At 43.0% G+C, this 25,980-nt stretch overlaps 2 protein-coding genes across 9 annotated transcripts in view; one reads left to right on the forward strand and one right to left on the reverse strand.

The window, feature by feature from the left end:
• EBF2 (EBF transcription factor 2) overlaps positions 1-25,980 on the reverse strand; it is a 195,871-nt gene that overhangs the window by 80,359 nt on the left and 89,532 nt on the right. The gene's annotated exons all lie outside the window — the stretch shown is intronic.
• Positions 21,998-22,330, forward strand: LOC120244093 (60S ribosomal protein L35a-like). The gene has a single exon (XM_039250436.1). It carries the CDS (start codon positions 21,998-22,000, stop codon positions 22,328-22,330), a length of 333 nt encoding a protein of 110 aa, XP_039106367.1.

A 25,980-nucleotide genomic window follows, 5' to 3' on the forward strand; every position in this document is an offset into this window, starting at 1 on the left:
AGGGAGGAAGGAAGGGAGGAAGGAGGGAAGGAAGGAAGGAAGGGAGGACGGAAGGGAGGACGGAAGGGAGGAAGGGAGGAAGGAAGGAGGGACGGAAGGGAGGAAGGGAGGAAGGAAGGAGGGAAGGAAGGAAGGGAGGAAGGAAGGGAGGACGGAAGGGAGGAAGGAAGGAAGGAAGGGAGGAAGGAAGGAGGGAAGGAAGGAGTGAAGGGAGGAAGGAAGGAAGGATATAATACACCTACCTAATGCTTATTGAATGCTGACCAGTGATCTGCTTCTAGTTAATCTGAACAATCTTGTGAGACAAGTAGCCATAATATCCTCATTTTACACAGATGGGGAAACTGAGGTATAAAGAAGGAAAGGTACTCGCACAGGGTCCCATAGCAATTGGATGGTGGAGAAGGGACAGGAGCCCAGGCATCCTGGCTCTAGAACAGACATGTTTAACCACTGCACTAGGGTCCCACTCCCTTTCGGGGAAGAGGTAATCGTTTCAATTTCTTTTTTTTTTTCCTGAAGCATTTTATCAGGGTTTATCAGGTGACTTAAAGCACTTAATACATTTTATTGAAAGCAGACACCTGATACGGCTATTCATTCTATGATTATTAAGATTTTATGGCATTTTATGGATTTTATTCTCCATTTTAGTATTTATTCATCTTGTTGCTTCATTCCTTTCTATTTGGTACTTTTTTCTATTCTGCTTTTGAAACCTTGTTAGTTCTACTCATCTTTTGGGACACACACACATGTCCTCTCCTTCATAAATCCTGATCCTTCAGTCCACGGTGTTGTTCTCTCCTTGGCATATCTACACACACTCATGAGGAAGATAATACTGGACCTGGGCATCCTTCACAGCTACTTCCTCCTCCACACACACCCGCCCACCCCCTGAAAGCTGGGCCTTACCCAGATCCAGATAACTAGTGGGGAGAGGAGTAATGAAAGGACTGTGTCAGAAAGAGCTAAGGTTTGGGGCACCTGGGTGTCTCAGTCGGTTAAGCGTCCAGCTCTTGGTTTCAGCTCAGGTCATGATCTCATGGTTCATGGGTTCAAGCCCTGCATCAGGCTCCATGCCAATAGCATAAAGTCTTCTTGGGATTCTCTCTCTCTCTCTGCCCCTCCCCAGCTCTCTCTCTCAAAATAAATAAATAAACAACTTTAAAAAAAAGAAAGGACTAAGGAATATGAGAAAGAGGGTGGGGGAGAGGGGGAGAGGGAGGGAAGGGAAGATGGTGAGGACTTGAAGGAATGGACCATGAGCAGTGGATATGTAGAATTCACGGTGTCTAAGGATGGGAATAAAATGATGAGGGAAAAGCTTATGAATTGAATTCCCTTTCATTACTTTACTGTTCCTTGAAATATGCCTGGAAGAAAATAAATTACTTCCAGTTACTTTGAGCTACTGAAAGGTTCAGATGCAACACCATGTTGACACGAACTTTTGACACAGAAACACAGGAATGCACAGACGTTTGGTTTTATTCAGACTACACTCCAAGGCTCAGCCATGTTCATGGACACTGGTGGGCTGCACCACTCATGTGGTACTTAATCTTATGCTGACTCATGCTATGTCAAGTAGTGTCAGAAAAAAAAACAGCTCTGGAAAACATGGGCTAGAGTCCATTACTTCAAAGCTGTGTGACTTTAGGGAAGTCGCTGAACCAGTCTGAGCCTCATGAATAATTCTGTCTGTAAGAGGCAAATAAGACCATACACGTGGAAGTGTGCTGGGAACCATCAAGTGCTACATACACATTACTATCGCTCAGTGTTTAGCAGGACTCATTAAGATCTTGCTGATTGACCAACCAATTGATTAACTCTCTGGCCGGCTTCCTTAAAAGTGTCCTCATTCAGTTGAGAAATGGGATCATGTACATCAGGCAACATCCAGTCCATTCGGCTTTGTGGCAGCCGAGGCCAAGAGATTGCTTTTAAGTTTTGTAAATTCGCTTGCAAAGAAAACTTCTGTTGTTTAATGAATTTCACTTTGGTTGGGATGATGAAATTCGTCAAAAGGAATGACAACGTCATGTTAGCTAAATGCACAATTGAGCTCGGAAGAACCCAGGAGTGCTAGTCCCCACCCGGTTTGCCCCCTCCCCAGCTCTGGACACACAGTAGGCGTTCCTAAAAACACTGGGGACTGAATCGTGTCCTAATCGCAGCCATCTATTACAGGGTACACTGGACTGACTGTAAGGTTTTGGAGAAACACCTCAGGGTCTCCATGACCTCACGAAAACAAAAATGACTTGAAGTTAAATACAGTCGAAGCGAATGAAACTTCAAACTACATTTTTATTGAAATTCTCTTCATTGTCAGCCGACATTTTCAATTTCCATTTCCCTGCCTCGGCCCATTTTGCCATAGAAACTTGGATGTTTTCATTGAACAGCAGCCAGTGAACATTGGACTGAAGGGGCACACTATAAATTTGGAAAAATAAATAAATGCTTCAGAACTTCCACTTGAAAACCACAGCTAAAAATGAAATCAAATCTGACCCACCCCTTTTCTTTTAAATTGTGGGAACAGACTCAGTCTGCCTCAATTTTTAAGCCCATATTAAATTTTATATAAGCACCTTGGAGATCAATGCATGGCCCCGTCTAAAGCAATTGTGGAACTTTTGACTCATGCAGCAAGGTTGGGACAACTTGAACCAGAAGGTATCATCCCTCCTCCGCCATATTCCTTAATAAACATGTGTGCTTAAAACATAAAAAGGGGAGAAAAATCAGTTTATGGGCATAGAGAGAATAATTCACTCCAAATTGCTCCTTTGACGAATGTGGACAAAAGAATAAAATTTGTCACCCAGCTAATATTACCATCAATATTTTGTCCAGCTACATTCCTTCCAATTTAAAAACAGTTCAATATCCCTTTTACCTTCAAGTAGCAGCACTTAATAAACAGTGATGGATGGTTTTTATTTTTGTTCGCATTTCAGTCTTTCCTGCTTCTGTTACAAGGGGACTATTTTGCTTGGGGGAAATGTAGATCTTCCGTCTTTCTTGCATTGACATGCATCCCTCAAGGAAAGGCGGCCATATTTAATTCATAACCCCCATCGGCTACACAAACATACAACTTCCCATCAATTAGGCAACACAGAGATGTTGTTAAAAATCAATGAGCTTATTATTAAATATATTTTTTTCATGTAGCAATAATAGTTATTGCCGCACTATTGTTATTACTGCAATGCCAGCTGTTTAGGCAGCTTTCAGAGAGTTTGATTGGTTTTGATGCTGCTAGCCAGGCATTCTGTGGAACGAGGGACCCGGGTGAGCCTTTCCTGTTCTGCCTCCTGCCTTCCCTAGAAGCCATCGAGAGAAGAGGGGAAAGGAGTGCTGTAGGGGAAGGAGCCCTGGAATGGAGGTGGAAGGCCTGGGTTCTAGTCCCCCCTCTGCCCATAACTAGCTGTGTGACCGTGGGTGGACCCCTTCTCTCTTCTGGGACTTAGTTTCCTCCTTTTTAAAAATGAGACGGCTACCCTACAGGTTCACCAAGGGCCCCTCCATTCCCAAATTCAGGATTGTTTAATAACGTGTTTTACCAGCAAACAAAACAGGAAGAAACTGGTACAATTCAGCAGCTCTCAATTGTTCCTTTTCAAAAGAATCCTGATTAAAAAAAAAAAAAAAGAGGGAGACAGAGTGGGGCTGGGGTGCAGCGCGGGGGGGGGAGGCGGGGGGAGGAGGGGGGCACACTCCTGAATCTGGAACAGACGTTAAATTGATCCGAACACCAACTATGCCCATATCTGTGTTTTCCTCCTTGTTGTGTGTTTATTAAAAATAATTTTGATATTTTGACACATGCCACTAACTGTGGGAGCCTCCTGCCTCCAAACAGAGATGTTAAAACCGTGCCAGCACATGCAAAGGTTAAAAACAACATCGCACAGATCTTGGCAACTACATCATATGCTGTCTGGCCGCAGCTGATCTGAACTGAGTCCCCCGTAATTACAGGAGAAGGTGGAACAGGTTTGCCGCTAATTGGAAAATTCTGCAAATGGCAGCACTGAAGAAAATTGACAGTCGTTAGAATATTAGCAAAATGAGAGTACTGATTAGCAAAAAGCTCAGATGCAGACTTTTTTTTTTTTTTTTTTTTTTTTTACTGCCGGATTCTACCGGCAAATTGATAATAAAAGCTGAACTTAATAATAACAGCTGTTATTTGACCTGGTAATATTTTGTTTTTAATCTGTTGCTGTTCCCAGACCAATAACACATTAAAAAAAAAAGGTCTGTATCCACTGTTGCAAAATTATTTTGAATCCCAAAAGGTGTATTTAGACTTCAGACTCAGTGAAGGAAAACTGTGCCTCGGGGACAGCCCATCTGCAAGCACGTCCTGGTGAAGGTGCGTTCACCTGAGAAGCAGTCGAATTTTCTTCTGTTCACCACCTTCCAGCAGGCCTTGGTGGATATGCCGTAGCATTATGTGTCTTTTCGGAACTGGGCCTGAATTTTATTTCTAGGGCACTTTAAATCTGTGACTGGTGGGGCGCCCAGGTGTCTGTTGGCTAAGCGTCCAACTCCGGATTTTGGCTCAGGTCAAGATCTCATGGTTTGTGACTTTGAGCCCTACGTTGGGCTCTGTGCACGGACCACGTGGAGCCTGCTTGGGATACTCTCTCTCCTCTCTCTCTCTACCCCTCCCCCGCTCGTGCTCTCTCTGTCTCTCTCAAAAATAAATAAATAAATAAATCTGTGACATAAAAAAAAAAGATACCAAAAGTAACTTATTTTTCACTTTAAAGTGGACAGGAAGGGAAATTAGACATTGCCAGAGAGACTATGAAGCTCCTATCAGCCCTTAGTTGTTTCCAACTGCTGCAGGCAGAGAAATACAGAGAAGGGAGGGATTTGGGAATGTACGTGTTAATGAGAATTGCGGCCATGAATCAATGGACTGTTCAAGACTGTAACTTCACCGCACAGAGTTCTGTATTACGTGGACACACATGGATATGCCCAGAAGACTTCCATTTCAGTACAATCCTCTTGCCTGATTGGCAATATGGGTCGAGAATCTTAAAGCTACCTATGTAGTCTTTGCCCCCGCAATTCTACTTTAAGGGTTTGTCCCAAAGAAAGAGACTTGGATATGCCTAATGCTCCACCTCCAAAAGATATTCCTTGCAGCATTGCTTAGGACAGTGGAAACCACATTTGTCCTGAAATCAATCATTGTCCCTGAGATACGGAAGAATTCTACATAATGATCTAAAATATATCGTAGGCTATTTAGTGACACTGAAAGATAGTCTAGTAAGTTAAAAAAAAAAAACAGACTACAGAAGAGTCAACATAGGATGCTCACTCTTTCTTCACTACAGAGAAGGAAGAGCAAAAGAGGGCTGGCCAAGGGGATTGGTGGTTATTCCTGGCTGGCTAGTGGTTATTCATGGGTCGTCGTCATTTTATTCTCTTTTGCCTGTCTGTGCTCTCTAAATTTTCAGAAACCATCACGCACTATTTCAGTCAGCAGAAAATATATAAATTCTTTTTCAGAGAAAAAGAATCTTGAGTCTTCCCGTTGCTGTTTTATATAAAAACTCCATCAGTGACGGTTGGCCTCTCTGCTGCCTTACCCAATGTGAGTCCACCTTCAGTCAAAGGCAGGAAATGGGTCTGCTGAGAGCCAGTCTTAGAACTCTGTGTGAAGAACTGGCCTGCTCATTATGGTTAATCTCACACACACACACACACACACACACACACACACACACACACACCTCTTTTTTGATAGATACCTGTTCTCTGAAAATGCAGGTAGGTCAGCACCACTCTAAACCCACATACAGATAGACTGCCTGTTACAACTTTAGACTTCAGACTCTTGGTAATCTTGCCACTTCCTTTTGCCCTTGTTATGGTAACAGAGAACCTCACTTATTTTGAATCGGTGCATGAGGGAATCATTGCCATTTTCAAGTTTCTATGTAGCTGATAGTCCTGGGGATTGGAGGGGAGTTGGGAGTTGGACCCACAGAAACCCAAATCCAGCCCACAGCCTCACAACATACACTCAGTTCTTGCCTTATAACAAGAAAAGTTCACTCCTACCCAGACGCGGCCACACTGCCCTGTTGACGGATCTCTGCATATTTCATCCTCAGCAACAAAATATTAGCGGCTTGAGCTCTCAGGACACTCCCTGCACTTGAACACCAGCCAAGAAGTTGAGTGAAGCTGCAGCCTTTAGGAGCCGGCCTTACAGCACGTGTACGTTTGCAAAGATAGATGCATTGCGTTTCTTAACAGGCCGGCTTTTTAAAAAATTCGTATTAACATCCTACAGCGCTGTTGCCAAAAACATAAAATTCCAAAGGCAAATCCCCCAAGTTCAAGAGCTGCCAGAACCGGTCCGACTAGGCTCTGCCCGGGGACTGTAAACTGCCAGTTTCTTCCAGCGAGGAGCACAAAACCCACGCCATTAGTTGCAGCCACAGGACCAAGCCACTTTCAAGCTGCTTCTCGCCAGGAGTGTGGGTGGGCAGCGGGCATGATCCCAGCGCGACAACTAGACTCAATTGACTGTAACCCGGAATTTTTTTAAGCGGCTGTTTTGGACGGTGGTACCCAGCTTTCCCCCCCCCCCCCGCCCCCATCCTTCCTCCTCTCTAACAGTTATGCATCAGGAAAACAAAGCAACGAGAAGGGGGAGGTGGGGTGTGGCGGCCGCCAGTGTGTTGCCAAATACAGTTAAGGGTGGAGAGGGAGGTAGGATTGGAAAGGGGGGTAAAAATCAAGTCACTTTCAATCAAGTGTCACACCTTTAAAGAGTGGTTAAATCTTTGCATTATGCAGCTCATCCCTTTACAACATGGGGTTCCCTTAGAGAATTCCCTGTTTACACTGGGAATTCCTCCAGGGCCGCATCAATAAAGCTGAACAGATGTCAGGGTGGAATGCCAGCGGCAGTGGCTGTTGTCAGGGGTACTGGGGAGGGAGGCACAGAACAATGAGAGCGGCATCTGCTACACAAAGCCCTCACGCGTGGGTCAGGTTCTGCCAGTGTGTAGAGATTCCACCCTACCCTTTGTCTGGGCACATTGCCTTTCTTGTTTCTCGATGACAAGGGTTGACACATGTCACCGGCCCTATCAGGAGTGTTATTTGTTTGCCACTTGCATATGCACCAGCGTTTCTGACCTCCCCCCATCTCAGGCAGAATGCGGGGAGAGCAGTGCTGAAACTCTCCAGCGCTGCCCCAATCTACAATTTCATTATGCACTTTGAGTGGAAAGTGGGATGTAGATGTCCTTCTTTTTAATTAAAAACATGATTGATGAGACTTAACTGACAGTAGGAAATGCAATTTAAATATTCCTTAAAGAGGCACTAACCCTGTTTGCGTGGCGAGGGCTGCGTTCGGTCTCCAAAGTTGCAACCAGCGGGAGAAAGGAAATTAAAATAAAAGCCCCGTTCAAGTCCGCTCGGCTGTGGCAGGGTGGTAACGGAAGCCAGCATCTGCAGGCTTGTAACCAGAAACTTCTGCACATTAGGAGCTAATGTGAGGTGTTATTCGGTAATGGTAATGTTCAGTGTGATGAAAGGCAGCAGATGAGTGGAGAAGAATACGATATGAAATCGTGTCAAACAAAACCCAACTACTTGATCATACTTTTAAGGGACAACCCGGCTTCTAAAAGACCTTCTACCCAAACGCCCCCATTTGTCCGCTCTACAGAAGTGGTTTTTGCCCTCGCTGCTGTGTAGCTGGATTCTTCCATCCTTGGCTCCTCTCTTGAGCTGCTTTCTGTACACTGCCGTTTGATACGTGCATTTTAAGGAAAGCCCTCGATGCCCCGGGAAGGTTCAGGCTGCAGTACTAAGGCAAACAGGAAAGCGTTCACAATTTTGTTTCAAAGGCCTTCTCAGATTTATTCCCTTGGTGACCACTAAGTTATTAGGGAAAATTATGCGAACAACGGGATGCAGTAATATACAAATCATGGGAACCCCAAAACGCAAGAGTCAGAGGCAAGAGTAAGTTTTCCTAATTACAAGGCCTTGGCGTTGGTATTTTCAGCCTGGAAACAATGGACGAAGTTGAATTCGGGGCTGTACCAAAATAGCGAAAGTTAAATACCAGCAGTGATAGCAGTTCAAAATGTATTTTCAAAATAAATCTGCCTTCTTTTTCTTGGTATTGTTTACAAAGGGGCTTTTTTTGGTGTTGTTTCAGGATGTTTGTTTTGCTTTGCTTTGTTTTCCATGGAAATAGTTATTTTCTGAGAAATGCAACTTTGAATTGAAAAAAGAGACTTTTTCCTAGATGTATACGCAAGAGTGGCCGAGTCAACACCACAGAGGCCTACTAAGAGTGTAATCTTCGTGTGCTGTGCGCGCCTACAGATTTTATTCTAGGTTTTCAAAAATCCCCTCAAGAGCAGTAGATACCACAAACTATAGATCTTTTCCACTTAATTCCTAATTAAAGACTGATAAAAACGAAAAGCTTTTATTGAAACACTTGGATTAGAGGAAAACAATTGGAGTTGATTTTTGGTGAGTATTTAACTAGCAAAGGTTAATTAGAATTGTAGCACTGAGATGTAAAAGAACAGATTCTGATCAATTGATTAATGAGATGTCAGAAGGTACAAGAATTCACCTTTGGGAGAAACATATTAAAAATGAAATATATTTGCAAAGCCATAATGTCTTCCCTCTTATTGAGTTTATTAACACTAGCAGCCGCTGTAGATGTTTTTCCATCCACGACAATGTACAGAAAATTATGGCCCCCCAAATCTACCCACAGTAGCCCCCAAACATTACCCGGTTTCTCCTAACACCCATAAAAGTTAACAAAGGCTCTAGGAACTGGCCCAAATCTCCAGCAACCCGTTTCTCTTCCTCTCTGCCTGTCCTCCCCCCCCCACCCCACCCATTCCCTCAGCCTTACATATTCTGATTAATTTAAAAGATAAGCGGTTTTGGGGCGCCTGGGTGGCTTAGTTGGTTAAGCTTCCGACTTTCGTTTAGGTCATGATCTCACGGTTCGTGGTTTCGAGCCCCGCGTCGGGCTCTGTGCTGACTGCCAGCTCAGAGCCTGGAGCCTGTTTCAGAGTCTGTGACTCCCTCTCTCTCTGACCCTCCCCTACTCATGCTGTCTCTCTCCTAGAAATAAATAAAACATTTTAAAAAAAAAAATAAATAAAAGATAAGCGGTTTTGAAATTCTGGATTTGAAATTATTAAAATAGGGCATGTTCTGCCCATTCTGGATTTCTTGATTCATTAGCCTCATATCAGTTTCACTGTTGACAAGGGCGATGGGGTAGGGGAAAGGATCTCCCAAACGTTTTTCCTTTCTCAATTGACGGTACTGCTGAACAGACACATCTCCCTGTTTGTGCCATAGATGTTCTTTGTCACAATAAACCACAGTATATTATGTTTATATATGTCCTTCAGGCATGTCACAACAGTTTGGCATTCTGAGTGGCTCTACCACTGTGTACATTAAATAGTCATGTAGTTACATTAAACAGTGGGGAGTTCACACTTCACAACCACTCAGTGTTTTAAAACAGATGTGGGCTGTCTGTTGTCAGACGCTGGTGGAAAAGCTCAGAGGGATCTTGGTGGGAATCTCCAAATGAGTGAGGGCTCCCCAAATTTTCCACCCAAGTTCCTTCATCCCCTCTGTCCTAGAGGGGGTGGGTGGGAGAGATTTGGGGAAAGAGCTGAGAAAAAAAGGTGGGGGAGAAGCAACAACTTTTATGTCTTCGAGTACAGAGATCTGAAAAAAAGGATTCAGAATTCGGAATAGTTTGTGGCATGGAATATTTTGAGCGGGGTGGGCTGGCCGGGGTATCGTGGGATTTACTGACAGGAGAATTTTTGACAGTTGATGGACAGATGAATTCCGTTATGGAAGCGTTAGTCGAAAGCGGCAAGGCCAGATGGAAACTCACAGCTTGTCTTTAATATTAATTTTCTTTTTTTTCAGGAGATCAGAATTCCCTAATTCCCTAAAATGTTTCAATGCATCTTGAGGTATTATTTTTCAGATGCCTTTCTCCACCTACTCTTAGTAAGAGTGTTCCTTTGTGTTAATGTTATTTTTCCTCCCTTACTTTGAAAAAGAAAAAAAAAAGCCTGATGTGATCCTTTCTTTCTTTCTTTCTGTTTGTCTGTCTTTCTTATGGGAGTCTAGTTGCACAGCTGTTGAAATTCTTCCACCTTTTCCAATAAATAGAGAAGACTAATATCTTACCCTTATAAGACGCTAAATCTAAATAGGAGAAATGCTTCCAGAAGTGGTTGTGACTTTGGACCATGATAACTGAAGGAGCTAACGATTAAGATTTGCTTTGTGGCCCATTCGAAGACCTAACTCTTCATGCTTTCCGAGGTGGAAGGGGCAATCAGTTTTAGGGTGTCCATCTCCTAAACGGTAGGAATGAAGTCATCTACTCTGTTCCATGATGCAGTAGGGAGAGCACAGGGCTCAGACTCACAGGCCAAAGCTCTAGGTTTGGCTTGGCTTTGCTTCCTGACAGAGTGGTGTTACACGGGTCACTACACTGGCCTGGCCTTCATTGTGTTTCTTTGTAAAATGAGATTGGTATTGCAAGGAGGCAGCGAGGCCCAAATGGCCTCCACGTTTCCCTTTATGATGCTCAAAATCTTTTGAGTGAAAGCTGAGTACTCATACCCAAAAGTCACAGACTGCTGCTTTTCTCTGCTCACCACCAAGTCCCTCAGAGACCTAGGCAGCCCCTCCATGGAAGCTCAGTGAGTGGGGACAGTGCCCCACCTCTGCTCTCATGTTTTTCCTTCTGTTCCACACAAAACACAACTAATGTGAGTTTCTCTGTCACGGTGACCTCCCTCTTAAGACAAGTATCTAAAAATTTAAAACAAAGTGACCCAGGGTAATATTCTATATTCTAACAAAACAAAGCTCCAATGCTCCTAACTTTTCTGGTCTATGATCTTTTCCCCCCTAGTTCCTTTATGTTATACCACTGGATTCAGCTGCGCTGAGAGCATTACTTTAAAACTCAGAGATATGTCTTCCATGTCTATTTATTGCCTATTTTCCTAATATTCTTTCAAGTTTAATGTAGAAACATGAACATGGGACAGCTTTCCCCAGAGTTTCCTACACATCCCTTTGCTTATATCTTGGTTCCGTGTGTGTGTGTGTGTGTGTGTGTGTGTCCAGACACACACGTTAATAAGTTAGTCTTGGTCAACCAGAGAAACCTTCTACAATTAATGTAATGAAAACATTTAGCTAAACAAAGGAATTCAAAGCAAAGCAATGGATTGTGGTTTGTTGGCAAAATAAAACAGAGACTTCCCTGCATAAGTTCAAAGACTGTTTCTATGTGGCTCAGGAGGGGTGAGCAGCAGGCATGAAACCTTGTGCCAGAAGCTGTCCCCATACCCTGACGTGTCCCACTACGTCATCAGGGATGAATCGCTTAACTTTGTTCTTTCTCCTTACCTGTGAAGCAGAGAGAAGTTCATTAACCCAGACAAGAGAGACAGGATGGACACCAATACCTTTTGGTTGTTTAGGGTTCCAGAAGACAGAAAGTAGGAGCAGTGGCTGGGATTTACCAAGGACTAGATCTGGCCCAATAGGGAAAACATTTGCTGAAGTGTAACCCTGCTCAAAATCAAACTCGGTCCCCTTGTTACCTGATTGCCCCACCATGATGACTAACCCATTGTTCAAGGTTTCTTAAAGATAATTACTACATGACTTCGCAGGTTGGCCTCGATGACATCTAAGCCCCTTCTAATTAAAAATACCTATATTTGATGATTCTAAGACACATAGCTAGACAATGGGGTGTTTCACAAAAATACCTGGAAATATCTTCATAAAACAATAGACTATTAAAACTGAAAGAGATCTCGCAGGGGAGGGGGAAAGGGCAACCTCTGGGCAGTCCCTACACCCCCACAAAGGTGGTGGCGGAGCCAGAGTTAGCAATGACCTACATCTGAAGAGTATCTTACAAAATTATTTTTCAAAAACCTCTTTTGAGCCTCACAGCAACCTTCTAAGGCAGAACTCACTAGCCATGTATTCTCCTGTCATTGAAATCATGGACAAGGGGGTTACATGACTTGCCTAAGTCCAGGCAGCTAGCAAGTATAAGAGCTGTGGCTGGAACTCGGAGCAACTTTCATCCTGAGCTGTTCCCTATTTCCCTGGCACTTCTCTTTCAAGGATCTCTGAACACTTCTCTCTCAGTCTCTGTGTTCCCAGCCTCATCCCAGACATAGGCGTTAAGAATTATTAGTCACAGAGAATCACAGACACAGAAAGGAAACTCTGTGGTCATGTCCCTCCATCCTTTCATTTAACAAAAGGAAACTGAGGCTTGGAGAAGTCATCGTTCAGACAGGCCAGCTGAAATTAAAAACCTTGATTTAAAAAAAAAAGTCTTGATTTTTGCATGGTTCCTCAAAGACCTTAAAATAGGCACCCTCCTCCTTGAGCAGGCAAGTAATGATTTAAACCAGGTGAGTGCGAGAATGATTTCATACACTGCATTTTGCATGTGCCTCTTGAGGGAAGGCATGTGGAATACGTATATAGGCAGAGACCCCCAAATTCCATGGCCTCCTCCTTCTCCCACACATGGTAGACTAGTAAATGTTTGCTAGCTATTTGTAAGGCTGACAGCAGGGATAATTTTTCCCATGTGCCAAACAACTTCATCCTAAAGGAAATATTTTGTTCTGGCAAATTTTAATAACAATTATAATGATACTTTATATTTATATAGCCCTCTATCTCTAAAATATTTTTTCAAGCCTTATTTTATTGGTTAGTTGATAGGGTGCTACAGAAAACCTCATAGGTATGGAGAGTAGTGGCAGTAATGGCAGGGATACAGGCCACTCCTCTCCAGTCCCTGGGGCCTTCCCCTCTCCATGCTTCCACTGCTACTGAGCTGGATGACAACTGGCATCCCCAAAGTCATTCCTGCACGCCCTCCTTTCTGCTCACCTTTCTCATCTGAGATTTGGGGGAGGAATGGGATAATAGCACTACAGAAGGGGAAATAGAAACCATAACTTCTCTATTATCTGATCCCCTAGTCTGTTCCTTATGCCATGGAGAAGTATTAAAGACACCTAGGTTGACCAGAAGGAGCCAACAGCAGTCCCAGACCACTGGCTGCCAGAGGGGCTAGACTTCATCCACAGTACCCATTAGTTCTGTCTTCTTCCCTTCTTTACAAAACTCCCCACTCTCACCAAACCATTATTTATAACACTCCAACAAACTTATTAAAATATGGGGCGGGGGGGGAGTTCCAAAGTTAACCATGTCCATTCCTAAGATGACCTAGGGTTCTAGTCCATTGAGTCCTCACTGCGGCTAAATTCTGGATCACTTGTTGATTCAACAAATATTTATTGAGTATCTATTATTTGCTAAGACCTGTGCTAGCAACTGGAAATATAAAGGAATTCACAGTCCAGCAGAGGAGAGAAAACTGTAAGATGATGTGTTTAGACTCAAGACAGAGGGGAGTTGGAGGTGCAGTAGAAACGCTTAAGAATAATGGACTCCATCAGGGAACACAGGGAACACATCAGGGTCCTCAAGCATACTTGCCAGTTTGAAAACCACACTTTTTTTAAAGCTTTATTTATTATTTATTTTGAGAGAGAAAGAGAATAGGAGATGGGCACAGAAGGAGAGAGAGGATCTCAAACAGGCTCCGCACCACCAGTGCAGAGCCCAACGCGGGTCTCGATCCACAAACCAGGAGATCATGACCTGAGGTGAAATCCAGAGTTGGATGCTCAACCAACTGAGCCACTCAGGTGCCCCAAAAACTAGACTTTTAAAAACCACCTCCAGGGAGGGGGGGATGGGCACAGAGAGGGGCACTTATGGGGATGAGCACTGGGTGTTATATGGAAACCAACTTGACAATAAACTATTTGTAAAAAAAAAAACAAACCACCTCCAGCAACCTATATTCTAATATAACCCTTCCCCAATTGAATTTGGTGTCTTAGAGGAAGGAAGTCTAGTTAGGTAGTAAGCTAAATTAGACACCTTTCTTCTGAAGAATGTACAATTCAGTCATCTAGGCATAATGCTGGCCCATTGTCGGTCTTCAGTCTGTGGAGTGAAAGAAGTCCACAAGAAAAGGAGCTGTTTCCAGGATAGAGCATAAGTCCTACTATGTGGCTAAGCTTTCAGTTTCTCTGACCTTTTTAAGATATTATGTATCTGTATTTGATTCATCTGTAGCATATTTTTTGGAGACATTCATAATTTGCAGTTTTGAAAACTAATAACAAAAATATTTTCATTTTATTTATTTTTTTAAATGTTTTATTTATTTCTGAGAGAGAGAGAGAGAGAGTGAGCTGGGGAGGGTCAGAGAGAGAGGGAGACACAGAATACAAAACAGGCTCCAGGCTCTGAGCTGGCTGTCAGCACAGAGCCCGACCAGGGGCCCAAACCCATGAATCGCGAGATCATGACCTGAGCCGAAGTTGGACGCTCAACCAACTGAGCCACCCAGGTGCCCCAAAATATTTTCATTTTAAAAATCAGATAACTAGCCTTATACATGGGCCCACACACTGACCACTAGGTACTGGGACAGTATAGGTTTGTGGATTCACTACTTGGGCACTTGCTTGGGCGTATGTACACTCTGCAATTTGACCCAGTGAGAGTGAGTGGCTTGCATTTCATGCCTATTAAGTGCACATGCTTCAGTCCCGAAGGGTTCTTCTGAGGGATTTACTGTGTCCTAGTACTTGACATGAGAAAAAATATATATATAGTATATAACATATATTATATATCATATATAAAAATATATAAGATATGGAACATAATACACTCCATAAATGTTTGTTGGATCAATATACTTACTAATATGTTCAATAACCGCAGCTGCTCCCTTTCCAGGCCCCTTGGACATGGGCAGCACTTCTGACACAGTATGATGGTTCTAAAACCATCTCCTCCCTTTGCTTTCCTTCTTGTATTCTGAGGCTGCCCTCAAACCCCTCTTCTGAATTCTCCTTCCATTTCCAGGGGCCGAGCTCTTTATTACCTGGAAGTTCATGGGTCCTTAAATAGTCTAAAAATTGGTTCAGCCCAGTCTGGCTCAGGATGGAGAGAAGCTGCAAATTCCTCCATCCAGTGAAGAGAATGTCTTCAGGCGACTAGAAATACACTGTTGTCCTTTATGCTTTGCTGAGAGGGGCGTTCCTCCAGTGCTTGGGGGTTTTCAAAGCCTTTTACAGTCATTAGTGGAATGACACAGTATCTCCCTTTTAGAGAGGCTCCGTGGAGATTAACCACTGGCTAAGGTCATCAGGACAGAGTCTAACCCCTAGCCCCCTCCTCAGGCAGCTTCAGAGATACATATATGGCAAAAATCATTCTGGAAATAGAAACAGAAAGCCTTTTCTAACTTGACCAAAGCCTAAATTGGAGATTCTACACATACCTTCTTTCCTTGATAATTAAGTGAGGGGGTAGGGGCTGGGGGGCCCAGAGCAACAGTAAAATGAGGAGCACTGCTTGTGCCCAGTGACACCCCCCCTCCACTTCCCAGCTTCTCCCCTGGGGCCACAGAACTTAACGACTATTGTATATGCTCTTTTGCTGGTCAATGGCTGCTGTATGGACTTTTGCATTGGGGGATGTGTTGTAGGTGTGAATGTGGCAAATTGCATGTATTTTATGTCAGTGAAGAGGTAACTTTCTTGAGCACAGGACTTTTCTCCATGAAGCTTGTCTGAAAACTAGAGTTCACATCTATGAGGAACTTCATAGGATTCTTGTCTCTTTAACCCTGATCACCTTGTCTCCCCAGCTGTGTAGGGGCTGAACTGGACTAATGGCCAAATATTTGTTCCTTTTGTGGGAAAAAACTGTTAAACTAGAATAGAACTTCAGAGGTCATCCGGTGGAAATACCTCATTTAAGATCAAGGTTTACTGGCTCTTAGTTCACACTACCTTTTTTCTCTACCATCTTCCAGCAAAGAATCTCATGGGGTTGCCCATGACTGTTTTAGTTCTGGAGACCTAGTTGATAGGTTATGTGACATCACTCCACTGCTTACAATGGAAACCTCTGGGTTCATCTGGGAAGCTGGACAGCCCAGAAAAATGCACTTCTTCCAGAAATACCAAAACACAATGAAAGAAGCCTATTTTAATCTGGAACATTCTTCTCCACCTTCCAATTCCTTGGTGGAAATATAGCAGAATAGGACACTAGAGGATCTCCATGACCATCCTGATATCTTGAAGAATCACAAATGTCTTCCATGGCTTTCGAGCAGAGGAGAAAGACTTAGGGGAGAAGGGGGCCACAGTGTCCTCCAGACTAATGGCCTGGGGCCACACCCAAACAGGCCCTTGTTCCCCTTTGCAAAACATCTGTGTGAACAGACAACCTTAAAAGAGGGGACGTGTCCATAAAAATTCACCTTCTTAAAATTTTTAATTTACGTGAGGCTAATTATTTGTCATTTGCTTGGTTCACAGTGGGTCTTCCACAGGCATGGGAGACGAGCCTACGGCAGGGTCCCATCCCTCCAAGAAGTCACAAGCTAATGAGAGGAAAAGACACAAATGACAGAGAGCTAGAAAGACATTTATAACGAAATGTTATAAACACCGTGTCTAAACCATGGTGTCACCATTCAGCTGAAGTAACCTTCCCCATCTCTAAGCTCCCAAGAATATCTCCCATTCCACTTCGCTTTAGACCTCCAGTGTGTTGCCTGCTATACACAGTTCATCCCTCATGGGTGTCAGTTTTCTCTCCCCCGACAAGACTAGAAGTTTTTGCAGGCAGAGGTCAACACATGCTGTTTGAATCACCCTTAGCATCTAGCATAGGACTCTGTACATTGCTGTCCTTCAAATATATATACATATGTATATACACACATATATACACACAAATATACATACATATATGTATATATAGACATACATATACATGTATATATTCATACATACACGTATATATACGCATATATACCTGTATATACATATATATACTTATATATACACAATATACCTATATATGTACACATATACACATATGTACACACACATATACACAAATATATACATGTATATATATGTATATATACACATATATCTAATTGACATATATATGTGTGTATACACACTCATACATATATATCTCAATTATTAAGTGCAGCGGTATATGCAGGCAAGAAGCCAGGGCCTTAGTGGTGTTCTGACATTCAACCTCTGTTGGTAGGATAGGGTGCAGGTATTTGGGCCTGCTCTTGAGAAAGTTGTTTAACCCTCTGGGCATCAGGTATCTCAAATGGATTAGATTTTGAGGCCCAAGGGTTAGACACCTGTCCTTACTCCATGTGATAACCCTTCAAGCATGTCAAGATTGCTATGTTGTTCCCCTTCTCCCACCTGGGACTCCCCTGCTCTCAGCTTTTCCAGGCCCTCTGATCCAGGCTGTGGGTCCTATCACCTGGTTCCTTGGCTTTCCAATTCTCCCTTTGTCATAGGCCCAGTTTTCTTCTTCTGCTGTGGCCCCAAAGTTGAGCTCAATACTTCTGTCTTATTTCACATGAATTGCTTTGGGGCAATATCTCCCTTGTTCCATATCATGTGGTGGTTCAGATCAGAAAACTTCTGACACAATTCTGTGGGTTGCTGACTTCCAAGGCAGCTGGCCTAAGGAAATCCAGGCAAAAATCCAGGCCACCTTCTTCTGTATTTTTCCTGCATTTTATTCTCATTTTATTCAAACTCTGGGCTCGAGTGAAGTTTCTTGCATCACCCGGTTAGAGAGGCAAAAAGAGTCATTCCAGGTTCACCCAATACTCAAGGTCTCTTATGCCAAAATCAAGATGTGAGAGGCATCATTTATATAGAGTGAACTATTTCTTTCTCCTACTTTATGTCTCTTTCAGCTTAATCGTGTTTGGCTTCAGGGGTACAATGAAAGCCTATGAAGTTTGTTTCTGGTAATGCAATGCTTTGAGGGCCCCTGAATAATGGGTCTATAACTGGGATTATGGGGGAAAGACTAAGAGGGCTGGGGGAAAGGTGGTTCTGAGTCCACCTCTATTTAATAGAATTAAATGTTTCATGCTGCTGGAGGGTAACTAAATTGATTGGGGTAAAGGGAATTTATATTCCTCGTGCTGTACAAGGATTCAGGACTCTTCAACCTCTTAAAATAGTCGTTCATTCCAAAGATGGGAGAGCCTTTTACTATTAATAGAGAATGTTGAAACATAGTCTCAGAATGAGCAAGGGGTTGAATTTGGAAGGACAGTCCAAGGTGAAGGAGAGCTGACCGCCATCTTAGTGGTCTGCTTGCTGAAACACCAAGAAGTCCTCACAGACCAAAAAACCATCTTTCCCACTGTCTGGAATGATGAGGAAATGCCACCATTGGAATGAATTCTTTCTGATAAAGAATTCTTCAATTTCCAGAACCTCCTATTAAAGTGCACCTACTACGGGGCACCTGGGTGGCTTAGTCGGTTAAGCGTCCGACTTTCGCTTAGGTCAGGATCTGGCGGTTCGTGGGTTGGAGCCCCGCGTCGGGCTCTGTGCTGACTGCCAGCTCAGGGCCTGGAGCCTGTTTCAGTCTGTGACTCCCTTTCTCTCTGACCCTCTCCTGCTCATGCTGTCTCTCGCTCTCTCTCTCCTAGAAATAAATAAAAATATTTAAAAAAAATAAATAAGGTGCACCTACTACTTGTTCCAAATCTCATAAGCATTTCTCGGCAAACACCATATTTGGAATGAGGCAAGAGCTAACTAAAGCAAGCTCCCTGTGGGAGTGGAGCCCAGTGAGTATAAGCGCAGGATGTGGCAAGCCACGGAGAGTGCTTAGGAAAGAGTCCAGGGTCCTACCAACAGGGCCTGTACCTGATTCATGACTGTATCTCCAAGGCCCACCTGGTGTCTTCAACTGTATGTATTTTTTATGTTTGCTGAGAAGGAAGTGGCTGGAAGAAAACAGCTAAGTACCAGATTTCCTAATTTTCCCAACAGGTTTCAGAGATGGTAGTGTGGGGCAGCAGCCATGAACAGGAAAGATTACTCTTCTGGACTCTACAAAGATGGAACTGTTCTCACCCTTCTCTGCCCTCCACCCAACTCATCTCCATTACCTAAACCAGCAACTGGTCTTGGACTGTCCTCATGAATGATACCACCCTCTATATTCAATCTGTCAACCAAAGCAGAAACCTAGCAGGCCACCCAGACTTCTCCTTCTGCCTCACCTTTACATCCAATCAAATCATGCTGATTCTACCTCAAAATAGCCTTCAAGCTTGGGGTGCTCCAAGTAGGGGTACTCTCTACACCCACGGCTCTGCCTTCATCCAAGCCTCCCTCACTCCTTGCCTCAATCATGCCAAAGGCCCCTCATTGGTTGTCCTGCCCCAGGCTCTCCCCTCTCATGTAACCCTCACTCCATACTCTAGCTCCAGTCAAAGCCAAATCCAATCAGGTTGTAGCCCCTCTTAAAAACTTTTGATTCTTGTCCAGCCACCCCCAATGCTGTCATGGTGTTCACACCAGAGTCCATACTCCTTCGTTTGCCCTAAAAGTTCCTTAATAACTTGCTGCTATTGATATGAGCCCTAGTTGAAGTTTTGCAGTGTGGCACATTCCCCCTTCTCTTTTGCACATTTTCTTGTTCCTTCTACCTGGATGCTGTTCCCTCTTTCCCTCCCTTAGTAGCACCTCTTCATTCTTCACCCAGTCTGGGCATCACACACTCTGATTATCTCTGATTCTTTCTTCCCTAGGCAGAGGTAGGTAGGGGTCCTTCCTATAAACTCGGTACAGATCTCTGATAAACACATGCCCTTATGTGGTTTTTAGTTTCCTCATCTGTTTCTCTAACTGAACTGGGACCCTCTAGAAATCAGCAACTAAGACACTCAACTCTCTCCATAGAGCAGAAAGTCTATTACATGGAAGATGTGTAATAAATGTTTCTTAAGGGCATGAATGATGCCGGAAAATTCTTCCAAAGAGTTTAGTTGGCGAAGCATGCATTAATTTCTTCTTTTGTTTATTCATGCATTCATTCATTCATAGAATCATTCTATAAGCATCCTATTCTTTGGAGGTAGAATCTGATTAGAAATTAATCCTAAGGGAAAAGGTTTTCTAAGTGATTTGATTTCTCCTTGGCCTGTCTTGAAGGAACCAAAAATGACAATGTGCAGTGTCTCTCCTGTCACATATACTCACCCCAGCTCAGGGGTTCTGAGGATGAATGAAAACTCAAACGGGTTATTTCTCTAGAGAGCAGGAATTGTTACTCTGGGGAAACAAGCTGATTCTATGACTTTGAGCCAGCATCCACATAGAGGAGCTTAGGGGATGATTGGAAAGAAGACACTCCTTTTCCAGATACCTCTCTGATCCGGAGGAAGCAAACCAGCTCATTGCTTCACCTTCCCCAGTTACAATGTCTTATGAGGCATGGGCCCAGAGTCCCACTCTAATTATACCCTGTTTGACTAGGAAACAGAGCTCCTGATCCATTCCTAAATCTCAAAGTAGTGTGACATTTATAACTACATTAAAAAGGAAATGCTCTTTGCTGTGTGCCTTCACTTGAGATAATTGTACAGTGATAACACTGTTGAGGGGCCTGAGGCCCTTCCCCAAATGACAGAACAGAGCCATGACTTATAAAGCAAAGGGAATAGTAGTTCTCTCGTTGGGTCCTGAACACAAGGGAAATAAATGGAGCCTTAACTGAAAGATGAATATATCTCAGAGAACTCCTGAATTTTGGAAATCTGGGAGATCTAAAATCTACTCCTCCATTGGAGTCAAGTGCCTCTGCCTTTCCTGTTGTCTGCTAAAGCAGACCAACTGGGTGTGCCTTTTATCCAAACTCCAATGATGACTGCAGACCTCTGGGCAGCTGGGGCTTACCACACCTGATCCAGGAATCCAAACACATATCAAAAATCATAGCTAAATAAATAATAGGTCTTGTGCAAATTTACCCTTCTGCTTTTCAAATGTTTTCAGTCATGATCTTCATCATCATCACCATCACCATCATCATCATCATCATCACTTCCCACATGCCAAACACTTTTCAAACACAATCAGCACATTAACTGATTTAATCCTCAGAACCATCCAGTAAGGTACATGACCATTATTGTTCCTATTTTATAGATGAGAAGATTAAGGTACAGGGAGGTCACATAACTTGCTCATGTCTGACAGTTAGAAAGAAGTGGAGCTGTGATTCAAGTCAGGCAATCCAGTTCGAGCATGCCATATCATATTACATCATGCTGCCTCTTCCATTTCAAACAGTTAAGTACCCCTCGTAATGGTATTGGGAGTCAGATTTAAAAAAAATTTTTTTTTCCTTTAACAAGGTCCTCATGTAGTTTGGAACCCCCAGTTGGGTAACTAAGAAGGTTGCATGAGCTACTCCCTGACAGAACATTCCTACCAATGCCTGAAAGCTGGCCATCAGAGATCCCTTCCATGGGTTTACAGGTGGCCGTCATCATGTCCTTTAAGTACCCCAAGGAGGGTAATATAAAAAGTCACTAGTACTTTAGTACCAGCGAGGTTTCTGGATCATTCCTTCATTCACATGAAAGAAAAAATCAAGGGCATTATAAGGATAATGTTGGAAGTAGAGGAAGGGGGAGGTGGAGTTTGGGGGTGGGGAAAAGAGAAAAGGAAGGTGTTCCCAAAAAGGGTGGAAAATGACCACATTTGGAGGCAGTCAGGGAAATCAAAAATAAACTTGGCCTACTTCACAGTTTTGCCTAGAGCTGGCCTAGGGGCATTCATCAGTACCACACAGGATGACATTTTTGGTGAGATGTTTTACAATCAGTTAAGGGCTACCGCCATCTTGGAACCTGTGGAGGCCTGCTGGGAACAGGACTCCTGAAACGACAAATATGTCTGGAAGGCTGTGGTCCAAAGCCATTTTTGCTGGCTATAAACGGGATCTCAGGAACCAGAGAGAGCACACAGCTCTTCTTAAAATTGAAGGTGTTTATGCCCGAGATGAAACTGAGTTCTATCTAGGCAAGAGATGTGCTTATGTGTACAAAGCAAAGAACAACACAGTGACTCCTGGAGGCAAACCAAATAAAACCAGAGTAATCTGGGGAAAAGTAACTCGTGCTCATGAAAACAGTGGCATGGTTCATGCAAAATTCCGAAGCAACCTTCCTGCTAAAGCCATTGGCCACAGAATCCGTGTGATGCTGTACCCCTCAAGGATTTAAACTAACTGAAAAGTAAATAAATAAAGGTGTAGATTTGTCCTCTTGAAAAAAATAAAATAAAATAAAATCAGTTAAGGGCTAAATCATTATTTCTAGAAATATTGACTTCATCCCCTTTTGAACTAAAAACTGTGCCAATAAGCAAGAGGCCAAGTAGATCTGGTATTTTACAGAAGACAACAGGGCATAGTTCATCAGTCTAGAAATGCATTAATGGACATGGTTTGAAGACCAACTTTGATGAAGGGCAGCCTCCTTAATCAGAGCATCTGAAATGAGCCACCCCGCTGAGCTGACTGATAAATAATAGACTGCTAGGTTCCATTACTTTCGCAAAGACCTCTTCCTTTAAATTCATACAATGGCCCCTCAAATTCCATAGTTTGCTAAGACAAGAAGGCTGCCATCACTGATGCCTACTGGTATCATATTTGCACATTTTACTTAAAAATAATAGAACTGTACAATGAAATTGGCTTCATTTTTCAATTACAATAAAAGCTGCAAAACACACGCAGAATCTCTACATAAAGGATGCTTCTGCAACACATGGGTCCTTGGAATTTAAATATCTCCCCCCCCCCCCATTCCAGAAGGTCCCTGGCTGCTGAGGCAGGTAACCAAACCACTTTTGGCCACTGCCCCAAACATCTCATCCACATGGTTCAAAGGGGAACAAAGGTAACCATCAATGACACTTTATTCATTACTGCATCTGAGTATTGATGTGAAGGAGTAAGATTTACTAGTGCTAAATGAATAAGAAAAAGATTGAGTCTCCTTTCAGGATGAATGGGTTAAAGTCTGTTAAACCACTGACCCAGGGTCAAAGATGTCACCATAACTGTTCATTAACTGCCTCAGGCATAGAACCACAATCTTGAATTTGGGCAACCTTCAGGCAATCTTTAATGCCTTGGTGCTCCAAATTGTACCAGAAATGCATAATTTACAGGCCAGTTAACAAATGAGGCCAGTTCTCCACAATGTTAACACAAATTGACAAGAAAAAACTAGAATAAAAATTACGTGTAACTCAAAGAAAATGAAAATAAAAGGTTTTTTTCTCCACCTACCCCCACATGGAGTTCATATCCCAGCCCAGGACAAAGCAGTTTTTACAGATTTTCAAAAGAAAAAAAAAAAATCTCTGAGTATGCTGTATGCCTTTCTCCCCAAATGAAAGCCATGAATAGATGCTGTTTCCCTAATCTGTCTGATTTGGAAATTATTTGGCATTTTTAGAAATTAATTTTTCCAGACAATTAAATTAGCTGGTAATTTGATATCACCATCTTATGTCATTATATAGAACACATGCTGAAATGACACACAATCCCATTTTCATTTATTATTTTTGCAAATTCAGCGCTCATAAAAAGGTGTTGGATTGACTGTGCCAGCAGCTAGAATCTTCCTTCCTAGCTGGGAGAGCTGAGGAGTGGTTACGTGAGCTGAAGTCCAGGCCCATCCAGGCTGGAATTACCAGCTATGAGAGCAAGAGCAAGTCCCACGTCACACAGTCCTTTATTCCCTGCTCCAGAATCCTAGTTGGCCCATCCAAGTGAACATGATAAATGGAGCCACCACTGGATAGAATCCACCCCCTCACTTCCCAATGGCCACCTGGTATTTCTATGATGCCTGTGTCCAAAGAATTTTTAAACACTTTCCAAGTCATCCAACTCAGTTCTCCAACCCTTTCAGACAAAGACAGACCTTTGAAAACCTGGAAATTCACTTGGGAGGAGTGAGAACACACACACTTTACTACAGCAGAAATGAGTGAGTTTTTACTTCTGTTCAGCCTCTAAGGGTGAATTGTTATGTTCTACCAAGAGCAGAGTAAGGTTGAAGATTTCACTGGGCTCTATAGGTCCCTAGGAAGAAATTAAAGCATGAAGTGTTTCATGGGTAAATAAAGGCACAGAAAAGAGAAGCAATGGCTTGCAGCATGTACCCTAAGACAAAAAGGCAAGGTCAAAACTGACATTCAGAATTCATCAGAAATGATGAATACTTGTTTAATCATTCTTAATATGAACACTTTGAAGAGTATTTGAAGGGGGCTCTGTTAATAATTATACCAGGAAAACAGGCACATAATCCAGGCCTGTCCAGGGCTACCTGAGGCATGTGCTCACCCTGTAATGCAGAATTTATAATCCAGCTGGGCAATCATTAGGTTAAAAACTATTACAAATAACTTCAGCCTTTTGGCTCTTCCCCAGTCTGCCATGTTCACTCCTTCTGCAGGCTTTGTTAATCTTTCCCCAACTCCCTGCCTAGAGTAAGTATCCTCCCTAACCTGCCCTTCATCTAAGCAAATCTTATGCTTTATTTAAAACCCAAATGAACGTCCATCTCTCCCACACAGCTCTTTCTGCCTACTCCAACTCCTTCTACTCTTTCTCCATTCTGAATTTTAAAAAATATTTATTGTATGTATCATATAACATAGTGCTGACCTACAAAATACTTTAAATTTTTTCCTACTTGCTCTGTAAGTATGAAGTTCTTTTTTCCAATTAGTCTTTAAGTCCCTGGAAGGCCGAGATCTTTCTTGTGCTGCTCTTGCATCCTCCATTGGACAGCCTCACAGATGATTCAGGAAGTTAGCATAGGAAAACAAACAAACTTCAAAAAGAATGCCCAGTCAAGTTGTAGCTCAAGAACCTGGGATCTCCCAGCCCTGACATAGTCGGGGATAGAGTCCGTTGCCCTGTGCTTCCATGGGACCTTGTACAATTCACCTCATAGCACACACATTGTGGTATTTCTTTACTGTAATAATTGGATGGTAATGACTTATTTACTTAGCTGTCCATTACTATATTGAGAAGCTCTAGAGGGCAGGAACTCTGTTGGATTATCATATCCTCAATACATATCCATGATACAGCATAGACACTGAGTAAATATTGGTTGAATGAATGATTGAAGGAAGGAATGAACACATTATTTTCCTTAAAGTAATAAAATAGGCATTTATTGGATTTAATCAAGTTACTAAATTTAGTTAGAAGAGAAAAGACAGAATCTTCTCTTCCCTAGAAGAGAAGAGACAAGTCATAAGAAGTAGACTGGGATGATATGGCTGATTCCTGCCTTCTGCTTGCCTTGCAGACTGGCTAGCAGAACCTGTTTCATTGGCTTTACAGCACCATACCATGTGGGAGAAAAGACACTGGATTCAAAGCCAGGGCAAGTACTTTGGGGACTGCCTTTCATTGAGTCTCTGTATCACCACCAGCAAGACATTGTGCTTTGGACTTCAGATTCTCCATCAGAAATAGGGGAAGCCTGGCCCCAAAGACTATAGAAGCCCCCTCTAGCCCCAGAGCTCACTGGGCCAGAAGCCCACTCACTGAGCACTCCTCCAGGTAAATGGTGATTTCCACACAGGATAACACACCAGCAGGGCTGGACACACAAGGGCTCCTGCTCTCCACAGTCAGGGATTGACAGCTTAGCAGACAGAACCTCTGATTCTCCCTTCAGCTGCTTCCCTGTGGGAAAGTGAGCCTCACAGTAGCACATTAGGTTGCATATTAAACAGATGGGATGCAGATTTGAGACCTCTTAAAGGCTGGGGCTTTTTCTTTTTCTTTTTTTTTTATAAGCTGCTGTCAAGGTATGTTAGTATCTCT

Source organism: Hyaena hyaena, unplaced genomic scaffold (genome assembly GCF_003009895.1).
Source record: "Hyaena hyaena isolate Hyena2069 unplaced genomic scaffold, ASM300989v1 scaffold_370, whole genome shotgun sequence".
Taxonomy (NCBI): domain Eukaryota; kingdom Metazoa; phylum Chordata; class Mammalia; order Carnivora; family Hyaenidae; genus Hyaena; species Hyaena hyaena.

Coding starts and splice junctions, on each gene's coding strand:
- LOC120244093 (XM_039250436.1), top strand. CDS start 21,998: ATGTCTGGAAGGCTGTGGTCCAAAGCCATTTTTGCTGGCTATAAACGG.